Source organism: Triturus cristatus, chromosome 6 (assembly GCF_964204655.1).
Source record: "Triturus cristatus chromosome 6, aTriCri1.1, whole genome shotgun sequence".
NCBI classification, from domain to species: domain Eukaryota; kingdom Metazoa; phylum Chordata; class Amphibia; order Caudata; family Salamandridae; genus Triturus; species Triturus cristatus.
The window spans coordinates 81,540,911-81,564,816 of record NC_140589.1 but is presented as its reverse complement, the minus strand read 5'-3'; the positions used below and the strand labels follow the sequence as shown (position 1 = coordinate 81,564,816).

The window sequence follows — 23,906 nt, the reverse complement described above, 5'->3', positions numbered from 1 at the left end:
AGTTCAGTATCCACGCAATTATTGGCCGAGGGGGTGCACCGGAACCGGCCTTGGCGCAAGTGAGCGGTGCGCTCTTTCTATAATGAATATGCCAGAAAATGTGTCCCTCCTAGTAGTGAAACAAGGAGCCGCTTACACATACTGCTCAATGTTGCCGATGTTGGACGATTCGACCACACTTAGAATGCAAACATTGTTTCTCCTAGATCTCGCTTCGAGATCTCCGGTTTTGGCTTGCAGAGCACGCAGTATCCTATCCCTTTCCTTGTCAGTCTCCGCGTCCGCTCGTACCACGTCCTCCAGATCGGATACCCGTTTTTCTGCTGTGTCGAGTCTGTCTCCGTGCTTGTCCAGTCGCTTCACATCCGGTTCATACGGAAAGGTAGAGCATCTATTTTACTCTCAAATTGCAACAAACTGTGCTATATAGCACGGAATGCGAGTTTCACGTCTATCAGCCTCCGCTTCTGGGTCTGCCGACGCGACATCTTGCTCGGCAGACGTGGGATCTTTCGATGTGGGAGTTTTGTGCAAATTAAACTGTTGCTTGGGTTGGAGCTTGTCGGCCTTGCCCATGATGTGGGGGGTGTCCACGATAACAAGGGCGCAGTGTCAAAGGTATGAATTACCCACTACTAGGCTGGACAGTGGGTCAGAGCCATCAAAGTATGCATGCAGCGTTAGCCACTAAGGTCCGTTGACACCTGCTCTGTGCAAACCCCTGGATCTCTTATTAGCAATTTATACGCACTACGTGGGTGCAGCTCGCCAACAGCTAGCTTCCTCTCTGGTTGATTAGGGGTCTGACGACCACCAGTTGATTATGCCCCCACTATAGCTGTACCTTTGTCAGCAGTAGTTATGGACCTGTACTATGCCCATACACGTGATCGCTTGGAGTCCAGCAGGCCAACTCCTGTTGGGCTTACAGTGTCCCGGGCCAGCACAGCATGCGCGACAGTGCCCCCTTAAAGTCGCCTGCAGCATAGAGCCTTTGAGCCCCTCCAGCCCCGATGTGCAGGAGAATGCGCCAGGCAGAAGTAGGTTGCACTTCTCGTTAATACGAGGCTCGCCACCGGCGCTAGGCCGACAGGGGCCTCAGGGGCAGGATAATGCTCCGCCCGGTAGCGCAGTGCCTTGCTTTGGTCCCCAGGCGTCACAGCCATATTTGCAGCCCGCAGGGTCCCGCCGGCTCACAGACGGCACCTCAGCCAGCTCCGCTCTTAAGATGCGACCCCTGGTATCAAGGGGCCGCTCGCCGGAGTGTTCCGCGCCCGCGAGGCCCCTCGGGTGGGCCGAGCAGTGGTAGGGCCTCGCACCACGAGGAGGCAGAGTGCGACGTGCAGTTTCTCCCGCTTGGCCCGATCACGGTCTCTCCGGGCTCTGAGAAGGGCTCGGCAGCGGTGAGGCAGCCTGAAAAGAAGACAGCAACGAAGGTAGGACGGAGCTTCTTTATTGGCGTCCAGCTGATCAGTCAACCCGGCAGCAACTGCCGTACATGTCCCTTCCACGTTCCATGCACGGAACCTACATTCCAGGTTCCGTGCAGGGAACCTAGTCAGCACACCCAACACACCCCCCTCCCTTCACTTAAAAAAAAACGCCTTACATGAAAACAATCACAACCCCTCCTTAAAACTGTATTAGTTACAAAATACAGGAAAACTAAAATCTAATATAGTCTTGTAATTTGACGGGAGATGACCTAGCTCTGGCAGGTAGAAATCTGGTCCTCAAAAGACCTTGTTGAGGAACAAGGTTGTTCCCAGGTACGCGATCCCCAGGAATAGTAGTACCAGAAGCTGGAGTTGCACCAGGAGTGTTGACACCAAATTTGTTTTTCACAAACTCAACTTTTGGCTTAGGCACCACTGAGACAGCAGACTTATTCCAAACCTTACCATTTTCCAGGACAACCACATGATCCCTCACCTTTCTGACCTTAACAGGGGCAGAAAACCGGGAAAAGCTCTTGCGAACGAGCACTGGTTTCTTAATTCTTACCCAGTCCCCTTGGCACACCGGAGACTGCTTGAGACAATCAGACCCATACTTGCCTTGAGTCGCAGCTCTGACGTCCGCTACCTTCCCTAATCTTTGTGAATCTACCTCCTTTCTTAACATCCAATCTTTGTTAAGTTTGGAACCCGCAACTCTACCTCTTAGCAAGGTAAAAGGAGACATTCCAGTACTGTAGTGTGGAGTAGTTCTTATTGCCCACAGCATGTCTGAAATCACTAACTTCCAATCCAGACTATTTATGGAGGCCAACTGTAACTTCTCTTTGATAACACGATTAAAACGTTCAACTAGCCCATTACTACATGGATGGTAAAGAGAAGTGAGGATGTGTTTGACGCCATGTTTCTTCAGAAAATCCTGCATTTCAGTAGACACCAACTGAGTGCCATTGTCAGTTACTAATTCCTCCGGAAATCCCTCCCGAAGAAAAACCTCCTTAAGAAATTTGATAATGATAGCAGAATTTATTCCCTCCACAAACCTAACTTCTGGCCACTTGGACATGTAATCAATTAAAACTAGCACATACTTGGGAGAACACCCTAAGACACTGAATGGACCAGCCACATCAAAAGCCAGTTTGCACCAAGGTGATTCTTTGACTGGAATAGGACTGACAGAGGATGGACAGGTTACCTGAGTTTTGTCACTCAATACACACGCACCACAATCTCTAACACAGTGTTCGATGGACCTGTCAACACCAGGCCACCAAAAATCTTCTCTCACTCTCCGCTTCATTGCCCTAATGCCTAAATGACCTTCATGGGCGAAGTCTAAAACCTTATTGCGTAGCGATAAAGGAACAACCAGCAACCCACCCCTGCGCAAAATTCCATCAACCAGAGACAACTCATCACTGACTCTCGAATAAGGAATTAACTCCGAAGGAATAGTAGTACTAATGGGCCAACCAAGAGTTACAAAGTCTATCACCCTACTGAGCTCAACATCCTCAGAAATGGCAAGTTTCCAGTCCACCTCAGATAAGGCAGCTCCCGTATCTGCTATAGTGCTGACAGCACACACCATCTCCAAATGATCATTTTCAGGTTCAAAAACAAATTCAGAAAGAGGCAACCTTGACAAGCGATCAGCCACGCAATTCTTCACACCAGCGACATATTCTAAACGGTAATTGAATTAGTTGAGTCTGTACTGCCATTTGGCAATACGAGGCGTAGCCCTTCCCCCACCTTTGGTGGTAAAAAGATCCACCAAAGGTTTGTGGTCAGTCCTGAGAACAAAATCACAAGAAATTGCGAAAATACTGCACACCCCACCATAGAGCCAAAGCTTCCTTTTCGATGGTAGAGTAGGTCCCTTCGGCACCACGGAGTGTTCTAGAAGCGAAAGCAATACTTTCTTCCCTATTGTCCGATCTTTTCTGCATTAAGACAGCCCCAAGCCCCACATTGCTGGCATCAGTGGCGACAATGCATTGATCATTGATGTTGAATAATTTAAGTGGCTGTGCTTGTACAATTGCTTCTTTCAACAACTTGAAATCAGACACACACTGATCAGACCATACATATTTCACATTTTTCTTCAGAAGACCATGGAGACACACAGTTCTATTAGAAAAGTTAGCTACAAATTTTGCGTAGTACTCAACTAGCCCCAGAAAAGAACGTAGCTGATCCTTGTTCTGAAGTTCAGGTGCATTTTGAATGGCATCCAGTAGTTTCATCTTAGGTTCAACTCCTCTGGCAGAGATATGATGACCCAGATAATCTACCCCTTCTTGAAGAAATTTGCATTTGTCCTTTCTTAATGTTAGCCCGCTAGACTTAACAATTTCTAATACGTGCTTGACCCTGGTGTTGTGCTCCTGTATGGTCTTTCCGTGAATAAGAATGTCGTCCTGAAAAAACACAACTCCCGCATGCTGTGATTGAGGTGTTATTTTTTTCTTTTCGTCTTCCCCTGTCCTTGTCTTACTACTTCTCCCTCCTATCACACTCGTCCATGCTGCTTCTTTCCCTTCTGACCCTCCGTTATGTTACTTCTTCCTTCTACCTCTACACTTGTCCATTTTGCTTCGTGCCGTCCGCCCGACCTTTCTGTTGTCTGTGTTGCTCACACCTGCCATAAGGAAAAGCGCTATGACGTGGCCAGCACTGGGCGTGCTGCTTTTTTTTTCTTTCTTTTCCTGTTCTTGCTCATTCCCTCCCGCACTCCGTCCCATTGTCTGTCTTGCCTGTTCCTCCTAACATCCCTGCTGTTTTCTATCCCACCCGCCATGGGGGGAGGGGTGGGAAGAGGAGTCTTGACTCTGCCAGTGTTGGCCACGTCATAACACTTTTTTAAAACTTTTAGCCATGCTGCACAGCAGCTGTGCTGCTCCACAATGTGGCTTAAAAACATCGGTGAAGTCAATAGCTCTCACATAGGCAAGACCTATTTGCTTTGCCAATACTTGTTGTAATAGGAACACCTGTTTACAGAACTTGGAGCATAAGTGCAGTATGAAGCATTACAGAAACAAGTTACTATCATCACATCAATAAACTCCCTTCTTGTTTTTCTGTGAGCAGTAACAAAAAGCTCTTGCCTATACTTCCTGTGTGGTCTTCTAAAAATCCATAGGTCAGGCACTCCTCCTCTCGTGCTTAGACTACTGTAATGCAGTTTGTCAATTTTCTTGCTTACTCTCTTAAGCCTTTGCAACACATTCAAATCGTATTAGCATATTTGACTCTTGGCCTTAATAACCAGTCAATCTCTATTCATCTATGCTCTCTTCATTGGCTATCTGCCTCTAAAATATGCATTGTTAAGGCCCGTTTTTCTTCCAACCCCTCCCAATATAAGGTGATACAGTAGTCTAATCTGAAAGAGGGACTTAATTTATAACTTGAGCTTTAGAAGTAAAGGAGATGTGTTTGCTGGACCCTTTTTAATTGACAAAAACAGAAGAAAGCCACAAAATTATCCTTCTTTTTCTTTGTAAGTTGGGCATCAATAGAGAGACACACATTTTCAGATGTTTGAAGCTCTAGAGATGATGGACGGATGGTAGACTGCAACAATGATTTTTCTCCTTTTTAGGTCTCGCTGGCGTTGCAGCGTGAAGCGCTGCCGCCAACGAGAACTATTGTTACCGTGATACCTCTCAAGGGAGACAGACCGGGGCACGCGCAGCGATCGGGGTCTGTGGACGCGCTTCTGAGAAGCGCAGACGCACACGCCCCCAAGCGCGCGCGTGCCACGCTCCGCCGACCGCCGGGCTTGTTATTTCCCAGTGCCTCCACCTGAGTCTCCCATGTGTATCCACCACAAGCTGCCCCTCCCTCCCCCCTTCGGCTGCCCCACTCACCAAGCAGTAGGATCCGCAGCACTTTGAGCTCCTCCTTGGCATGCTCGTATATCTCCCGGTCGATACGCTCGCTATGGCTCTGGGCCTCCTGCAGCTTGCCGGGCACCGGTGTGCTATAGCACAGCCCCATGTGTCTGGTAGCCATGGGCGAGAAGAGAGGGGTTTTGGGACGTCGGGGCCGTGAGGCCACGGTTCCAGAGGTGAGCGATAAGGGGGTATGGTGGATGACTGAAATAAGGTGCGAGACGAGTACAGGGAGAAGTCCGTTTTCAGATGTCAGGCAGGTGTTTTTCTTGAGAGAAGGGTGAGATTATTTTGTGGAGGGCTCTAAACGCAGTTACATTGTTTTATGACGGGGCAGGAGGAGGGATTAAGTTTGAAAACAACGTGCTGTGCGTTACCCGTGTTAAAGGGGGAGTGAGTGGAGCGTCAAATTCAAGTGTGTTTAATAGGAAGGTTTTTCTGGAATGTACCTTTGTGCTTTTGTCGAGGTTTAAGTTTCAGTCGGTATAAAGTGTTGACAAGGTGCAGGCACGTTCCTGCTCTGTGGATGTAAAACTTCTGCTCCACTCCTTATAGAGAGGAAAAGTAAACAGAAAACTGGGAATGATTGGAAATTGGCGCTGGAGCTGCGCCCGTCCTGGAAATGACGCCAAGTCTGAGGTGTCTTGTTCCAGGTGCCGTTGGGGTGCAGCTCCCTTCTACTCCGGCTTCCCGCCCCAGCCACGGTTTCCCTTGCCGGCAACCCGTCGGTCTTCGAATCCCCGCCTCCTTGCACAACCACTCCGTACCCCCGTCTCTTACTCTGAGTGCCGCCCCCCTTTTCAGTACCCTCTAACGAGCCCCCCCATTCCCCATCGCAAAAGTGGTCCTTTCCGGTCCCCATTTCACCCCCTCAAGCACGCCAGCTCCCGCCCCACCTGACAAGAGACAAACCCCAGCTGCAATATAATTTTAAACAAGCATTGAAAACGCATTAGGTCTCGCCTTTGATTAAGTTAAAGCCATTTGCTTTGATAATGGTATTGTATAGCAAAGCAAATGGCTTTAAGTTAATAAAAGGCGAGACCTACTGCATTTTTAATGCTTGTTGTTATATAGACACTACACTCTCCTCTTAGAGGTCAGAGGGGCATTCCAGCCACAGCTGTTCTGTAATGAACGCTGTATTTCAGCATGCAACTCTGCCAATGCTGATCTTCCATCCTGATCTGGCAGAGGGCGGATTTCCAACTCAGCACCAGACCAATTCACTCAGGTATGGGGTCTCAGGCTATCCGAAGAGATTAGGCAGAGGGTACCCCTGCTATGCTCTCAGATTAGAAATACCTACACGCATATCTATATAGAACCACTACCATTGTTGGATTGTTTATTCTGTTCACAAGTTTGTAATGCTGGTTAGATTGCTTTGTTTCATCTGCTTAATAATTGCAGCTCATTCTTTCTATGCAAGAATATGATTGTTTCAATAAATGTCTTGAACACTTTTATTCATATCTTCCTTATGTTTAACTTGGCCGGCATAAGTAACCAATGAAAGTGGTAAGATCTGTTTCCACAATTCCCTTGGGGATCAGAGGATCATGTTAGATGTTGCCAAAATCATGTGTCATCCCAGGTAGTTTAGGGGCGCAGTGAGGCTCTGTGAGATAGGCAGAAATTAGGCCAACAGTCTCTGGTGGTGTGTAGGACTCAGTCCCTGCATTCTGACATCCTGTTGCCCAAATTCGCAGTCCTCTTCTAAGTGGAAACCATATAACATCACTAACCAAGTAGGTAATCTGTCGAACTCTTTTACAATACTAGATATTTCCTATATCTACATTATGGCGGTCCACAAGTTCACCCACTGCCCGAGCTAGCTAATGAGAGAATAGCGAACAACAAATGTCTGCTTGCAGTTTTTTTTTCTCAAGTTCAAAATGTGACACCCAACACATACATTTTGTTCATGCCTTTTTGCGTAAAGTGTTGGCTAATTTGATTCTGATGGATACATCTAATCGCAGATTCCTCATCATAGACTACTCCCGAGGTGTTAGACTGGAATGTTTCTCCAGTTACAATATTACAGCCTGCTGGGTGGCGCTGTGCAGCTGCGTTACTGGCACCGTACTGCCCTGGAAATGACAGAACTCAGTCTCATATAAGCGCCACCAGTGTGAATTAAAATTATTTCTCTTCTTTCCGTGCCTTGAGACGTGCTCCCAATTTTGTTGAACTTTAGATGACTTCTAAACAAAACTCAGTGTGCTAGGTAGCAATGCTGTCTTAAAACTACAGGTTTTAAACTATGCTTTACCGGGAAGCGCAGCTGTGTGCCACCTTAATAGAGCTAACAGCTTTCACAGTGATGTTCAGAAGGCCAGTGATCTTGATGCCTCCCCTAAGGCGGGGTTTGACTCTCAACTAGGGCCACCAATAGAAGAGTGTGCATCTTTTGCAGTAGTGGTCCAGTGAGAAGCTGTGGTCCTAAATTTACAGCTACCTTCAGTTGAGATCAAAAGCGAACAACCCTATGGAAATTCTGCAGCCACATCTTAGCTCTTGATCCCCTAATACAGTGATGGGCACTTGATGAATGGCTTGTACCTGCTTGCCATAAAATCGGTGATTCCTGTGGTTCAGGCTTCAAACAGTGAGGTGAATTTCATTTCATTACCCACGACAAATCTGGATAGAGAATTCATACGTGTCGAGGTATTTGGCAAGTGTATGTTCTCCTCTGCCAGCATGGCATTGCGATTGGTAATTGTTGTTTTCCCATTGGTTACTACAGACAGCCCTCTCGGTCATGGCCAACGAGATATTGACGGCGGTGCTGAAAGACCTTAGGTCCTCTTTGGCTCAGACATTCCATGATGGATAAGACACGGCCAAATATGCGATCTGTGCTGGCTTAGATACTACTGATTTCATGGGACGGTGGTTGCATCAGTGTTGTGCTCCACCAACACATGTGGATGCATTCCACAGGATTCTCCGGAAAGCTCCTGAGAGGACTCCATATATCCCTGGGCTTACTGTGCACAGGTTGTAACAATGCATAGCAGTTAGCTGATTTGTTACAATGAGCAGTACAATGTATCTCCAGGCCTTAGTGCTAGGAGTGGGACCCTTTAACCAGGCCATTAAAACTCTGCGCTTTCCCAGCTTTAACAGAAGGGTTGCAAGCATTCAAACCAACTTTGGGATATAAGCTACAAGGACCTGTAGTGGAATCATGTGGGTCAGTTGCAGGTGAAACCCAATGATATCTTCCAGTAATTTGCTCATTTTGTGCCAGTATGCCGAAGTGAACGGGCACTGCTAGGCTAAGTGAAAATAGCTCTCTTGGTGGGTAGTATTTCAGTGGCCATCCACACTTATTGAAACATCAAATTTGCACATTGCAGCCAGAGATTTTTCCAAGCGATTAACAAACTTAAAATGAATTAGTTTGTTCCCTTAGTTGGGTTAAATCATCTTCACATGAGAGCAACAATAGTCCCATTTTTGTCAACTAGTTCATGCCCATGATCCACCACCCACAATGGCCCAGCCGGCAAATGAGAAGTTGCAATGGCATCTGAGCACAGCATATAAACTTTAGCCATTCTTCTACTGGCAGAACTTGAGGTTCTGAGATGTGTAAGAGGGTTGAACACAGGAGGAGCAATGGGGAATGTTGGGAATGCTTTAGTCTTACCATTTACTTCTGTAGGACTGTGGTCTGTGGCCAATTTTAGACCTACAACCTCTGAATGACTTCCTGCGGAAGGAAGAAGTTAAAATGTTCGCAATGGCCCATGTTCTGTCTGTTCTTGGCCTAGGTGACTGGTTGGTGTGATAGGACTTGCAAAACTCATATTTTCATATACCCATCCTTCAGGCCCACAGAGGTTATCTACAGTTCAAGATAGGCAGGAGCATTTTCAGTTTGCGGTGCTTGTCGCACTATCGCCCCTCACAGATTAAAGTGATGGCAGTGGCTACTTCCCACCTTCTGAGGTCATGTATGCCAGTTTTCCCCTCACTCCTTGACCTGCTCTTGAACGTTGGCTTTGTACAGTCAGTCGTAGACCACCTCTAGAGCATGTTGAACTGCCTGACACAATTGGGGTACACTGCCAACAAGCCGAAGTGGCAACTAATTCCTTTACAGACACTCCTGTTCATTGGAGTTTTCCTGTAGCAGTTTAAGGCTTCCCTGCAGTTCAACGAGTCCTGGATATTTAGGCTGTGATCCTAATGTTTCAGCGACCGTCCTCTATTATGGTGAGAGCATCTCTGAGGCTTCTTGGCCTCTTAGCTTCTTGCATTCTCTTTGTCGGCTATGCCAGGTGACATATGCTGCCTCTGCAATAGAATCTGAAGTTCCAGTAGGCCCAGCATCAATGAATTCTATTGGATGTCATCCATATTTCAGGGGAGGCAGCTCATGACCTGTAATAATAATAATAATAATAATAATAATAGTAATCTTTATTCGGTTTGTAACAGTGTAAAACCATAAAAGATATCATAACATACACATATTCATGATAAAATTTGCTTAAAAATGTAATTGAATATACAGTTAAAAAAGAGAAAGTGTGCGTAGTTTTAGTAATACGGAAATTGATTCACTATATTACAAATTGTTTCTGTGCCTCATAATACACTTTAAAAAATTCAGTACGTGATAGACTGTCCATTCGGAGTCCAAAGTTTGAAGTGCCAGCATGGCTGGACGACATTGTCTGTGGCCCCATCTTTTTAATAAGGGGATTAGCCAGACTTTACGATGGGTATGGAAGAACTTACAGAACAATACTGTGTGCATATTGGACTGTTGTGAACGATCATCACATGGGCACATTTCCATCTGAGTTTTCCAGTTATTTTTTTCGGGAAATGACACTAGTCTAAAAAAGAGGTTCATTCTGAACCTTGTTAGGAGCATTTTTTCGTAGGTTGTAAGCTCCAGTGTCAAATATGGCTGGATATTCAGCGACTGCTGTGTCATAATTGCGTGGATGACCGATTTTTTCGCACTCAGTAATGCCAGTCTAAGGGATTCCAGGTGGCTCAAGGCAACTAGTTTCAGTTCCTTTTTAGATATTTCCTTCAATTCTTCTGGCATATGGTAATATTTTTCTAGGCCCAGGTCAGAGAAGAAATGTCTTACATAGGAGAGCCAGGATATTTTGTGGGCATGGTCCAGATCCATGGTGTCACGAAGGATGGTTTTAGTCAAGGTGTTTTTTTCTGATACCCATACTCGCCTCCAAAGCAAAAGAGGTTGGATTTTTATTAGATCTTCAATATATGTGATTCCTAGTTCTATATGTGAGGCGTAGATGGAAGTGCCTCTTGGGGTTGATAAAAGGAACCTCGTGAAGATATTCTCCTCTTTTTGGATGGAGTCGATAGGTGTGTGACCCCAGATCCCTGCACCATATAAAGCGATGGCTTGGCATTTCGCGGCATAAATCTGTAGTAGTTCTACTGGTGGTCTTTTGCCGAGTTTATTGGAGAATTTCATTAGTGCCATAGTAGCTCGTCTAAAGAGCTGTCTCCTAGTCTCGACTGCCGCTTTCCAATTCAGGGCATCGTCAATCATAATGCCTAGGTAGGGATACTGTGAGGTCGTTTCGATTTTTTGTTGTTTCAGAAAAATGTACTTGGATGTCTTTCTTGATCCGCCGGCTACCATAACGTAGGTTTTTTTGATGTTTATGTGGAAGGTCCAGAGCGCCCATGAAGTCTGCGTATTTAGATAGAGATTTCTGCAGTTCAATGGGGGTGCGGGCTAGGATGACTGCATCGTCCGCATAAAGGAGAGCGGGGATCAAGCGACCTTTTGCTCTTGGAAGGTCTCTCCCTCCTCTCAGCATAGTCTTTTCTAGGCCGTTGGTGTACAAAGAGAAGAGGAAGGGGGCAAGGACACAACCTTGCCTCACTCCCCGCTCTACCCTGAATGGCGATGTCAGTTCTCCTTTTGTCCCGTACCTTACTCTCGCCGTGGCTTCGCTGTATAGCTCCCTCAGAAAGTCCAAAAGAGGGGGATCTACCCCCATTGCACTCAAGTGACCAGAGTCTTGCATGCGAAACGCAGTCGAATGCAGAGGACAGATCTACATAAACCATGTAAATGGCGCCAGGTTTTGCATGGGTGTATTTTGAAATTAGCAGACTTAGGTTTAATGCCTGTTCAACAGTTCCGAATCCCTCCCTGAATCCGAACTGTAACTCTGATAGGATGTTTTTGTCTTCTACCCATTGCTGTAACTTTTCGAGGAGGACTCTACCAACAAGTTTACCCAGGGAGTCGAGAAGCGAAATTGGTCTGTAACACTTGGTGTCTTGTCGGTCCCCCTTCTTAAAGATTGGGACCATAATTGAGGATGACCATGATTCTAACAGCCCAAGTTTCATTGTTGCTAGGCAGACTCTAGTGAGTATTGGTACCCATAGGTCTGGGAGATGTTTAAATAGGTCGACTGGGACCCCGTCGGGACCTGGAGCTTTCCCACTCTTGCTTAATGTTAACGCCGTATTGAAATCCTGCAGGTCGATCTCCAATAGGATTGGGTAAGCTACTGGATTGATATTGGGGTGATGTTCTTCGCTCGTAGCTGTTAGTTTAAAGATTTTTGAAAAGTGATTCACCCACGTATCCTCATCGATGGCCACATCTATTTTTGGGCCAGTGTTGTCCGTTAGCAGAGGTGATTTGACTATTTTCCAGAATGCCTGGGTATTTTTCTGGAGTGCACTTTCGTGCAAGGCCTTCCACAAAGATTCTTTCAGTTCTTTTTTCCTTGTGATTCTGGCGGTGTTATACTCTCGTCGAAGAGATTGGATATTTGTTTTATCTCTGTTTGGATTTCCGAGAGCTTTTTTCAGATTAGAATGTGCCTTAGTGCAATCTTGATTAAACCAACCTGTGGAACTTAGATTATTTTGTTTTGATGTTTTAGTTAAAAGTTTTCTGACTTGCTCTATTATTTTCTTGTAATTTTCCACGATTTGATTCGTCTCTGCATGAGGGTCGAGACAGATCAAGATGTTATCATAGGTAGAGTCTACTAGCTGCTTAGTAAGAATGTTGGGGTCCAGTTTTTCCCATTTTATGGTGTATCCATTGTTTTTCCCCAATTCTATCCTGTTCTGTGCTAAGGTTTTTGCTGTGGTTGCCATGTGTGTTCTTGGATGGTCTGTTTGGAGGTTTACTTGTAGAGCAGAATGATCGCTCAAGTTGTTTTCCAGAATTTTAAAGTTGGTGATTTTATCTTTAAGGCCTTCTGTAATTATTATGTAGTCAACAGTGGTCTTATGGCCCCTTCCTCTGTAGGTGAATTCTAGTTTGTTATTAGATTTTTGGATGGGGTTTACGATTAACAGATCCAGATCAGCAAGTAATTTGTTCATGGCTGGGCCCACGCTAGAATGGATAAAGTGGACTAAAGGATTCTCGTATTCGTCCACCATTCCACAGATGTCATTTTTGGGGCAGGGATGAAGATTGAAATCTCCACCCCAAATTATGTTGGCGTTTTCGATTTTTTGCTTAGGGTGCCTGTGTTCATTTATTTTTTCTTGTATTAGGGAAAGAACGTTCAGGAAAGTCTCATCCGCTAAGTTATTATAGATGTTAATTAGTGTGGTGACGAGTTTTTTTCCTAATTTGAGTGTAAGAATTTGGAAGTTGGGCAGGAGGTCTACCTTAATGATCTTCATGTCGGAGATTGTGTTTGCTAGGTAGATAGCCAATCCCCCTTTAGGTCTACCTGAAGTACTAGGGAGGGCAGGAGATGTAAATGTTCTATATCCCTCGAGGTGTAGGGGCGTCGTTGTCCAGGTTTCTTGTAGACAGATGATTTGAGCCTCCTTCAAGAAGTCGGCTACAGAACCATCCACTATTTTGTTTCGAAGACCTGCCACATTCCAAAAGATCACAGAAAGATGTAAGAAAGTGTGGTCTACAGCTATGGTTTTTGTTTGTACAGCGGGTGGAATGAGGATGGATGGGGCCAAGGTGGTCTGTGAGGGCTCCGGGGATTTAGTTGTTAGTCAATCGACCATTTCCAGGCCACTGAACCGATTCATAGTCGGTATGCCTGACCAATTTGGCCCTTTGATGGTATCTCTATGATTGACTTCATATGGTTGGTAAGATGGTCGCTCCCATTGCTCCCAATTTCTAGGTCTATTTTGTGGACCCGTGATCTGCCATGGAAGTTCTCTTTGCTGGTAGTTCTGATTTACAGGGCGCCAGGGGTTATAGAAGTCACTGTGTCGTAGCGGTGGTTTTGAGCCAACCACATCTAACTCCCACGGCTGTGGGATAGGTTTCCGCCAAAAGTTATCAGTGTCGTATAGGGTGTTATTGTTACTGAATCTTTTTGGGTAAAAATATGACAGTGGTCTAGTAGCGATCCCCCCTGTGATGTTGTTATGTTCCCAGGAGCAGATATACTCAGCGATTGTGGGGTCCTCAAAAGTGATTACGACGCAATCTCCCCGGATAGTTTTTTCCCTATGGCCCACCCACGGGGTCCTACTGACTGATACTATTCTGGTTATACAGGGTGGCGGAACCGGTCGGCTTGTGTTCAGCCAATACCGAACTTTATTCTTCAATGACCAGTTTGGTTCCGTCCCCTCTGATGTAAGTTCCGGAACCCCCGTCAAGACTGCCACATAAGGGCATGCCTCAGGTGGCATGTTTAGGGGAGGTCTTTGCTCAGTGGTCCCTTTCAGGGGTCCTTTTGTTTTTGGTGGATGCGTATTTATTGTAGCTAGGTTTTTAGGGACTGATGTGCCAGTGATTGGGGTAATTTCTAGTGGTATAAGTTGGGGGTTAGGTTGTGAGGGAATAATCTGGGGATTAGGAATTGGGTTTTGTGCAGTGAGAGTGTTTGGTACTGTCGAGGATTTTGAAGAGGGTTGTTTTTTAGTGCGTGAAAGCGATAAGGTTGCAAGTTGCTTCGAAGTAGGGAGAGTAATCGTGGGGTTTGGGGCTAGTTTTGGGAGAGCTTGAGAGGGTATAGGTTTGATAGACGCTGAGATTTTTGTTAGTTGTCTCTCGATGTTGGTAAGTCTAATTTCTAGAGGGCGAATATGAGAATTTAGGAGGGAAGCTATTTCTTTAGTTAGTCGTGATAGTTCTCTATCTTTGCCTAGTTGTTGAAGGCTTAGGGTATCTGAGGTAGAGATATCTTGGAGAGCAAATGATGGCTGATGTAGTTCTATCACGTTGTTTTTTGGAGGGACAGAGTGATGGGGCAATACAGATAGGTCTGTATCGCCAACCAGAACTGTGTTCTCAGTTGATTTAATGTTTTCAGTTTGGTTTCGTGTTTTCCTAACATTCCTTTTCTTTATGGCCCCCTCCCGTCTCCCTCTCTTTTGCCTTAATTCTTCAGAGGTTGTATCTGGAAAAATGTTTGGGGTTTTTTCTAGGTCGCTTTCTGTGGAGGTTGCACTAAGTTGGGAAGCTGAGAGGTCTACATTATTTGGGAGGCTGGGTCTGTTTACAGCTGTGTCCCTTTGAGATAGCAATGGCTGTATGGGTGGAGATCTTGCGGTTGCTAATAGTCCCATTGAGGATCGGCGTGCTATTGCAAGTTCAGTTGAAACCCTCCCCTCGATTAGGCTTAGACTTTGGTCAATAAAAGTATTAGCTTTTGCGAGAAAGTCATCCATTGGGCCTAGCAATTTTTCGCCTATCCCATTTTTTTTGAGTTTTTTGTGCTTGCTTGATCTCGTATTCATTTTCCTAGTATTGATTCCAAGGGGAATTTTGTATGGCAGCTGTTAGTTATTAAGACAGGTCGAAAGTAGTGGTAAATACCTGTGCTTGGATGTCCTTGGTGTAGGGCTTGGGAGGGTGGGCCGGACCGGACTCTCACGTTCTCGAACGGCCTCAAACGGCCCGCTCTTTGCCCGGTCTTCGACCCGCGCGCGTCCCGCGGTGCGTGGACCGGTAAATGCCTTTAAAGTATGGTAAATTTTGTGGGCGTGGTTCTGTGAGGGGGCGCGGCTCTCACGGGAAGAGGACCAGCTGGAGCTGTTGAATGCTGGTCCTCGCAGTCCCGGGGCCAGCGCCTCACCCTCCTCTTGCGCCACGCGATGCTCTTCCTGCACGGGATCAGTTAGTTGAGCTACTCCTGTAGCGTGGGGAAAGATTCGAGGCTCCAGTGACAGCGTAGGCAACACACACTGTTGCGAGTGACCTGTAGTGGTGGCAGCTCAAATTAAATTGGTCCAATGCCAGACCCTCTCCCTTCTCCACTCAAAGCTGATTGTGATGAGATCTTTGGGTCTCTGGTCTCCGATGAAAGACTGGCTCTGTATGAGTCTGTTGGAGCTGAGGGCAATTCATCTAGTTTTGAAGGCTAGATGACTGCTGGTGCAGGTTCTCAAGAACAACAGCACCACCATGTATATTGCAACAAACAAGGCAGAGTGGGGTGTTAGATTCAGTGGCAGGATACTGTACATCTCTTGAGTTGGTCGGAACGTAAGGGTATTTTGCAGACCTCCTGGCAGGGTCCCCTTGAATGCCATAGCGGATAAGCTGAGCACACAGCATCTGTCCGATCACAAATGGCGTCTACATCCAGAGGTGGGGCCGGGCATATTCTGGCAGTGGGGTGATCCTTTTGCCACCATCAAAGAATGTGCAGTGTTGAGAGCTTTGCACATTGGAGTTTCCATGAGAACATTCCATAGGAGCTGCGGTCCGGCTGGAATAGAATATGGGACTTCTGTAGCCCTTCCGACTATGGCCTCTCCTGCCCAAAGTTCAGAAACAGACCAGGAATGACTGGGCCTACATCATCCTAGTGGCTCAAGATCGGGCAAGGAGAATGTCATACCTGGGATTTCTGGGCATAAACATCTCTCCTTTAATTAGGCTACCACTTCAAGAAGATCTTATGTTACAGCTGCAGGGCAGGGACTTCCTCCTGAATCTGCTCAATCTACACTTCCTTGTGTGGAGACTGAGCTGTGGCAGTTGACTGCTTTTGATCTACTGGCTAAAGTGGTGGTTGTCAACATTGTCACCAGGCGCCTTTCCACAAGCTCCATTTACGCTGGGCTCTGGGACAGATTTGTTGCCTGATGTGGTGTCAACAAGTGTGACCCTTTACAAGCAAAGCTGTTGGATGTTCTTTTTTTGTTTTTGGCCCACCAAAACCTTGCAGTGGACACTATTAAATATTATTTGTCGGCCCTTTTGGACATTTACTTTTTCCGGTCCAGTTGTCCTTCTTTAAATCACCTGTTGTGATGCGATTTATAAAAAGGTTCTCTACACATCTTTCCTCCCAAACGGTGTGTGTTGCCACAATGAGAACTTAGCTTGATCTCGACTTTTCTCATATGTGCACACTTCAAGCCGATGCATAGCTGCTTGCTCAGTCTCCTGGCTTTATAGACTGCCTTCTTCATTTCAATTGTCAGCTCATTGCATGAGTGAACTTCAGACACTGTTGGTGCAACCGTCTACTCCACCTTCTTCCCAGGCAAATTGGTGCTAGGGACTCAGACTGCCTACTTACCTTTAGTCGTGACTCCCTATCACATTGTGTAATCTACCACACTGCCAGCGTTCGAAGAGGAGGAGAGCTTTGTCGTCAAGATCCCACATGGATTTTGCACGTTTACATTGACTGGATCAAGGAACACCTTTTGGACAATCAGTTTTCTTGTGGGGTTCTCCAGAGCAAGGAATGGGAAGGCTGTGGAAAAGAGGAACTCTGTTGCGGTGCGTAGTCCTCTTCATTAAGTTCTACTACATACAGGCCAAGAGACATCCTCCAGAAAGTCTGCGAGCCCGTTATACAAGGACTAAGACCGCTCCCACTGCGTTGGCATATGGACCGCCTGTCCTTCATATCTATTAGGCTGCAACATGGGTGTCCATACACACATTAATGACGCATGACTGCCTTGACAGCCTCGAATCCGGAGAGAAGGGTATTTTGCTGCCTTGGCCCTGCAAGACCTTGTGGTCTGAGTCCAAACCACGATCCCTACACCTGTGGCGGTACGACTTTTTGTATCTATTCTAAGGTGGGGGATCCATCAGAATAAATAGACACTTGCCTTTGGTAACACTCTTTAAGTGGATATTCTAACTAATCATAAATTCCTCTTTGCCCCCCTGTCTATCCTTTCTGTGGAGTGGCCTCTATTTAACAGCTAAAAAGGTTCCAAATTAGAAATGAGCTCAGTGGTACCATCTGACCTAAATTGGTCTGGTGCCTATATGTGGTTCTGCTCTATCACTACTAGGGCTGTACGGATCCAGCACAGAGCCGCACAGCACTGCCTAGTGGCACGCTGGAGCATTGCTGGAGAAAAGTCTCCAGATCCAGGTAAAGTTGAGGAATCCGCTGTGAGAGTATCCACCAGAAAGAGTATCACAAAAGGTAACTTGTTCTTTTAGCAAGAATGTGCTTCTCTTTATCTCCCGGATTGTTTCCAATACGTTTTGTAGAAAGACTGTGCCACTTCAGAGAAATCTATGAATCTGGGAGTTCTGGTCTCCCATTCTTTCAATTGAATTAGCCCATGTGTAGGAAGAAGCAAATTCAAGGACTACACAATGAACAGCATAGACGTAAAACATGAACAAATAAGCAGGCCTTGGGGCGGATAAAACTATGACAAGAAAAATAAGAGAGAGTGAAATGGTTAAGATATTTGTTAAAGAGAAGTGGAAAATAAGTGACAACAGCTATAGGAACTACAACAAACCCTCTGAAAAGTTTCAAGGCAAACAGCAGAGGTAGAGCACGGCACAGCGACAGTAGTAAACAGGAGCAGAGAGTGCTGGGAGGAAGTTAAATATTAGGGCAAGAAAGACTATATCAGTGTGGGGATAAAGGGATTCTTTGATAGTGGAGGAGCTGTGAATGGCTGGAAAGGTGTGCAAAGAAGGATGAAAAACTGCCATAAACGTAAACTGTGTAATGTACAATGATCATAAAACAAAAAAAGAAAGCGGAGCAGCAGTCATTAGAATGTATACAGTATATTTCCTCTCATATTGCAAAAAAACAGAGATCGTAAAGAAAAAGCTTGTTGAAGTCTGGCAGGTAAAGCCACACGTAGTGGCTCTAGAAGAAACATTACCAGTATTTGAAATGCAACCCATGCCTATTAAAAACAAGAGGGGTAGCAGCAGTGGCCTTTCATAGGCATGTGGCATGTGGAGAGAGGAGTTGGCCTAACGGCTAGGGTGGTCGACCTCGAATCTGGGGAACCGGGTTCGAGTCTCGGCAATGCGGCTGAACATCCTGTGATTCTGGGCAAATCACTTAATCTCCCCGTGCCCAACAAAAATGAATGTGTCCTCAACCAACTGGTGCTATGTAAAGCGCTCTGATATCCGAAACCGGGTCAAGTTCGCACCATATAAAACTCTGTAAAAAAAAAAGAAAATGTGCCCATCTTAGTTTTGCGCAGTCAGCTATGTGGGCTATTGATCATGATTTTTAATTCCGTTTTTTCCTGAATCTTTGATCTGAAAAGATGCTTCCTTTGGATAGTCTTCTGCAAACTATTTGACTGAGAAATGAGAGGCAATGTCTTGCCTCACCTTCTCCTAGGAAGGAAGAAGAGCAGAACGTCAGAGTAGAGAAAGATTATGGGGACACTCCTTATGGGGCAGCAAACGGCTTTGCCTACCTATAGGATTACATTGAAGGCTTGTATTCTTAACTTCTAAAGAAAAGCTTCCATTTAGGAACAGTTCCTGCTCCACAGCTTCTTACGCAGTTATGAAGGAGGGAAGGGATAGCCAGCACTTGAGTAACAGATACGGAACTATGGAAAATATTTGTTTTCTCCTACTGGAGGTAATTTAGGAATAATCTCAGAGTACCATCCGAGCTCAGGATCTTGTTTGGAAATCTGCCTTACTCGACGGAGTTGTAAAAATAGTGTCCACCTTGCCTCCCATTCATGTGATTCACAACTGATTGACAATTTGGGCTGCAACAGTTTAATTTTGGTGTCCTTCTATGACTCGAGTGTCTGCTTTTGGAAACATGTGGATTTTGCTTTGGAATATATTATTAGTGCCAGCTGGTATGAAAAATGACACCTGATTTAAAAAATATAATAACCATATATCTCCAACCACTGATCATTTAAAAAAAAAAAAGAAAAATATTCTGCTTTAGATAGTCTGCCATTCATGTTGAGAGAACATGGTGTCCATCTTGTTGGAAATTTTAATGATGCACTATGCATTTTGGTGTTTACTTTATGATCCCATGGCTTCCTGTGATAGTAATTATTTTTAAATTGAAGACTTTCTATGCTTAGAATTAAAATCATTGTGATAGGGAGTTACAGGCACCCTTTTACATAAACGCTGTAGTCTATTTCAGTGAGACTTTCGCATTTGGTCTTATTTCATTCTGAATGTTGCCTTCTCAGTGGAATCATGCTGTATTACATCTGATCTTTTTAGGAAGTTTAGATGGACCTTTATAGGTTAGGTTCTGGAAGAGCCCTCAAGTTTGAGCTGAGAATACAAAGTCACTTTCTCCTAGGGATCGGGTGAGCCAAGCTACCAGTATTGCTTGACCACAGTATCTGTTGGATGACATCTTACATACTGCCTACACATGCTAGTAAGACATTGCTATCGTCTGATTTATAATTGTTGTGTTTTGACCAATTTTGCCAACAGAGGAAAACAACATTTAGCTTTCATATATAAGGCAGCTTTTTTTTGAGCTGGTTCTTACTGACGCATGGAGTGTGCATTAGGAAGCTAATGCCTAGCTCTTCTCTTGGCAGGTGAGGGTGGCGTAGATGGCGATGGAGACATCACTCGTCCTGAAAACATCTCTGCATTCCGTAACTTTGTATTGGACAACACAGATCGCAAAGGAGTGCACTTTTTAATGGCAGATGGGGTATGTTCTCTATTCTCTATTTCAAATGGTGCTGGGATGCCACCCTACTCTAGGTGACAAATGTGTTTAAATTGCAGCTTTCTTTAAAAAACAATTGTTAACAGTGTGTTAAAGGGAAATGAATACTTAAGGTAGGAAGAGTTTGAAAAAGCCCTTTTTCGGAAGTCATTGACACATGGGCATCTTAACACTGATTGTAAGTACCAACACACTTAGACTTTTTATGTATGTTTTGGGCAAATAATGTGAATCTATAGGATGTGCAGTGACTCCTTGTGAACATTGTAGTTGATCATTTAGAGCTGTACTATGAGTGGAAACGTTTCAGTGTTCTTATATGCTTGACTCATTGGCTCATTAGGAATCAGGTCCAGGATGTCACCCTCTTACCCAATCAGATGTTTTCTATGTATTAGACTATGAGAGTTATGTGAAGCAGGATTGGCTGTGGGATTAAGTAGCGTAGGGATTGTCACCATAATTCAGGAATTGCTTCATAATTTCCAAGATGATCAGTACAGAGGAGCGGAGGGTAGGTAGGAAGATCATTTTGCTGTTTTTTTTGTTTGGTAAGGGGTAAGGTTTTGGGTGGGGGGATGCGGAAGAGGAAGGAGGGGAGAGCAGGTATTGAGAGCCTCTAATTCTATTAGGTTTTTATTTATACTGTTTTATTTATACTCCAGGCTTTGTGCTGCAGCATCGTAGCATCACAGTATTTACATCTTGAATGACCTGTTGTTGTATTGCATTAATTAAAATGTGTTTTATAAATATCATTATTTTGTATCTCTTGTGACATCCATATCAAATTTATATTTTCATTACAATAATGTTCACTGTTTTCTGCAGGGCTTTTCTGTAGAAGGCCAGGAGAACATACAGGAAATTCTTAGTAAGCAGCTGACACTTTGCCAGTTCCTGATGGGATTATCAATTATTCGAACAGGTATTTTTTCCTTCTTTCTTAGGCATTTGTGTTAGTCTGATGAATGCTAAATTAACAGTCATTCCCAACTATGTTTTTCTTTATTTTGCACCTTACCTTAGTAAAGCTATCACTGATATTGTATTTGGGCTTCCCACACAGACCCCCATAGGGGAATTTGTGGGAAAGAATGCATGTTGTTTTTAATAGAATACATTCCCATTAATTCTAAATTGCTTTGTGGTTGTGCTACAATTTCATTGATTTTAAAATAATGCATGTCTGTATTGCACTACTAATATGCCCCACATCTGGTATTCTCTAAATTATCACCTCTTAAAGTGACCTAGAAAATGGTGCAGAGACCACATTTATATATGCCTGAAACATTACAGTTAATTTTACTATGTTTGTCATCAGGTTCTAATATACAATATAGAAGATAGGAATATTATATTGTTATCTCATTTCGTTAACTTTTTAACATAGGTTTTAAAATGAGGTCACTTGCAACTTATTGGTTCTGCACTTTCAGGGTCAGTCATTCTCTTTATAATTAGTAAAGTTAAGCTGCTCCATTTCATGGAGTTGGAGTGCCTTTATATCGCCAGATACCCAGAACTACTAGTCTACACATCTTCTTTCTCTTTGAGGCAGTGTAGTCGAGTGAGGTGTAGTAAGAAGTGTTGACACCGATATGGAGCAAGGAGAAGGATGTTAGGCTTTACTGGTTGCCAAAACCAGTTTGTAACAACCACAACTTCTGCCACTCAATCAGCTCATGGAGAATTCCAAAGTTTTAGGAACAAACAAATTAACAGCATGCCATGTCGGCACTAGATACCTTGGGTGCATTTGTTTCTGTGCAACGGAAAAATACTGTAATACTTGCGGATCATTTATAGCAAGGGATTCTTTTTAGGTCCTTATTAACCAAGACCTATTTGATTTTACTAAAAGTGTATACATAATACACCTACTTCTGATGACTACTTCTAACCACAGATTCCTCACCTTTTGAATATTTCCCAGGTGTCAGACTGGTTCTTGAAACTCTAAAGCAGTACTACTGCATGCTCTGACATCATTCTGCTCCGGAAGTGACAAGCGGAGCCACATATAAGTGCCACCCATGCTCGCTAACGTTATTTGCTTCCTTTCCACACCTCCAGACAAGGATCAGAACTACTTTGTGGTCTCTGATGAGACTTTTTCTTCAAAATATTTTCTAAATCCAGTGTGCAAGGGAAAATGTCACCTCCCAAAATAGGGTTCATGACTTTTAGGGACTTTTGCAAAGAGATATCTGTGATCGATACCCTTGAGGTATGACTTCAGTGCCTGGTGTCGGAACACTTTCCAAGGCCTCATCAAAAGACTCCATGCCGGGACCGGTCGAAGTCAAAAAGAAGGTCCTGTTTTTGTGGCAGATCATAGTCACGACCATTGTCATTGGGTAAGTCCAAGAAGAAATATGTAAGAAGTTGAGGCCGGGCTCGGCCCCTTCCTGCCACTCCAGTCCAAAGAAGGTAAAGTGCCCCTTTTTGACATGGTCACCCCCATTTTTTGCCTGGTATTTGATGCAATTTTGACTAAAGTGCACTGAGTTCCTGCTAACCTAGTCCTCTGTGCCAGTGCTCTTTCCCTTAAACAAGGTAACTATTCAATAGTACCCCAGTTGGCAGGAACTTTAGCACCTCTGTAAGTCCCTAGTTAATGGTACCCCTGTTACCTAGGGCATTGGTACTAAAGAGGGTCCCTAAGGGCTACAACATGCATAGTGTCGCCACCAAACTCATGCAGACTGCCATTGCAACCTTTGTGAAATTGTACAAACAAATGTGAAAACGCTAACGACGCACACCCTAAGTGCCATGCCCACAGAAACTGCATACAATATATGTAAGTCACGCCTACATCAGGTCTTATAGCCCTATGGCAGGGTGAATTATATTACATGTGAAGACATATCTGCATGAGCAGATATGCCTGTGCGCTGTCTAGTTCAATTGCTAGATAGTGCAAGTGAAGAGGCAAGCCGTTTAAGTATATGTAGTGGGCACTGGTCATTACGAGTTCCCCAGCTACATAATGGCTTCACTGAAACACATGGTGTTTGCTATCAAACACCTTGTCTTAATAAATCTATACTGATGCCAGTAGCACATTTATCAGAACATGCACCAGTTGGCACCTTAGAGGTTCCCTCTGATAACCTACCAGCGTTTTAGTATCCTGGCTGACCGGTCTTGTCCGGCCTGCCACCACATACTAGTTTCTGACCCCTTCCAGGTAAGAGCTAATGCTCTCCGAGGACAGAAAGAATGCCTGCTGTGGAGGAAGGTGTTCACATCTCCTCCAGAAGGATGGCTAGGGATTTAGCATATCAAGGCCAGGGGCTTCAAACCCACTGCTGCCTTTGATATGCAACCCGAGCTTCCCCCACATCTGGGAGAGATACCCCCTTCCCTGGGTCCATTTGGTACTTGACAGACAGGAACTTAGCTATGTAAGTAGACATGTTGCACTTCCAGGCTAGTCACACCCCTAAGGTGGGCTGTCTGATGTGCTCCAAGAAAAAAGTGTTCCACCATTTTTATTTTGGTGGAATTAGGACCTCTGGGACAGGGCTATGCTCACTTCCCACAGGAAGTGGTCATGTGTGTGTGGGGGGGTGTTCTGACCCCAGGGGTAAGTAGGCCATTGGCTACTAACCTTCCCTACC

The 23,906-nt window shown here is 44.9% G+C and overlaps 1 protein-coding gene across 2 annotated transcripts in view; it reads left to right on the top strand.

The window, feature by feature from the left end:
- Nucleotides 1-23,906, top strand: part of LOC146813794 (cap-specific mRNA (nucleoside-2'-O-)-methyltransferase 1-like) — a 664,820-nt gene that overhangs the window by 211,712 nt on the left and 429,202 nt on the right. For both annotated transcript variants that reach the window (XM_085610257.1, XM_085610256.1), the window contains exons 10-11: nt 20,138-20,256; nt 21,106-21,202. In XM_085610257.1, the coding sequence (XP_085466383.1) occupies nt 20,138-20,256; nt 21,106-21,202 (216 nt within the window). The remainder of the gene's footprint in view (nt 1-20,137; nt 20,257-21,105; nt 21,203-23,906) is intronic.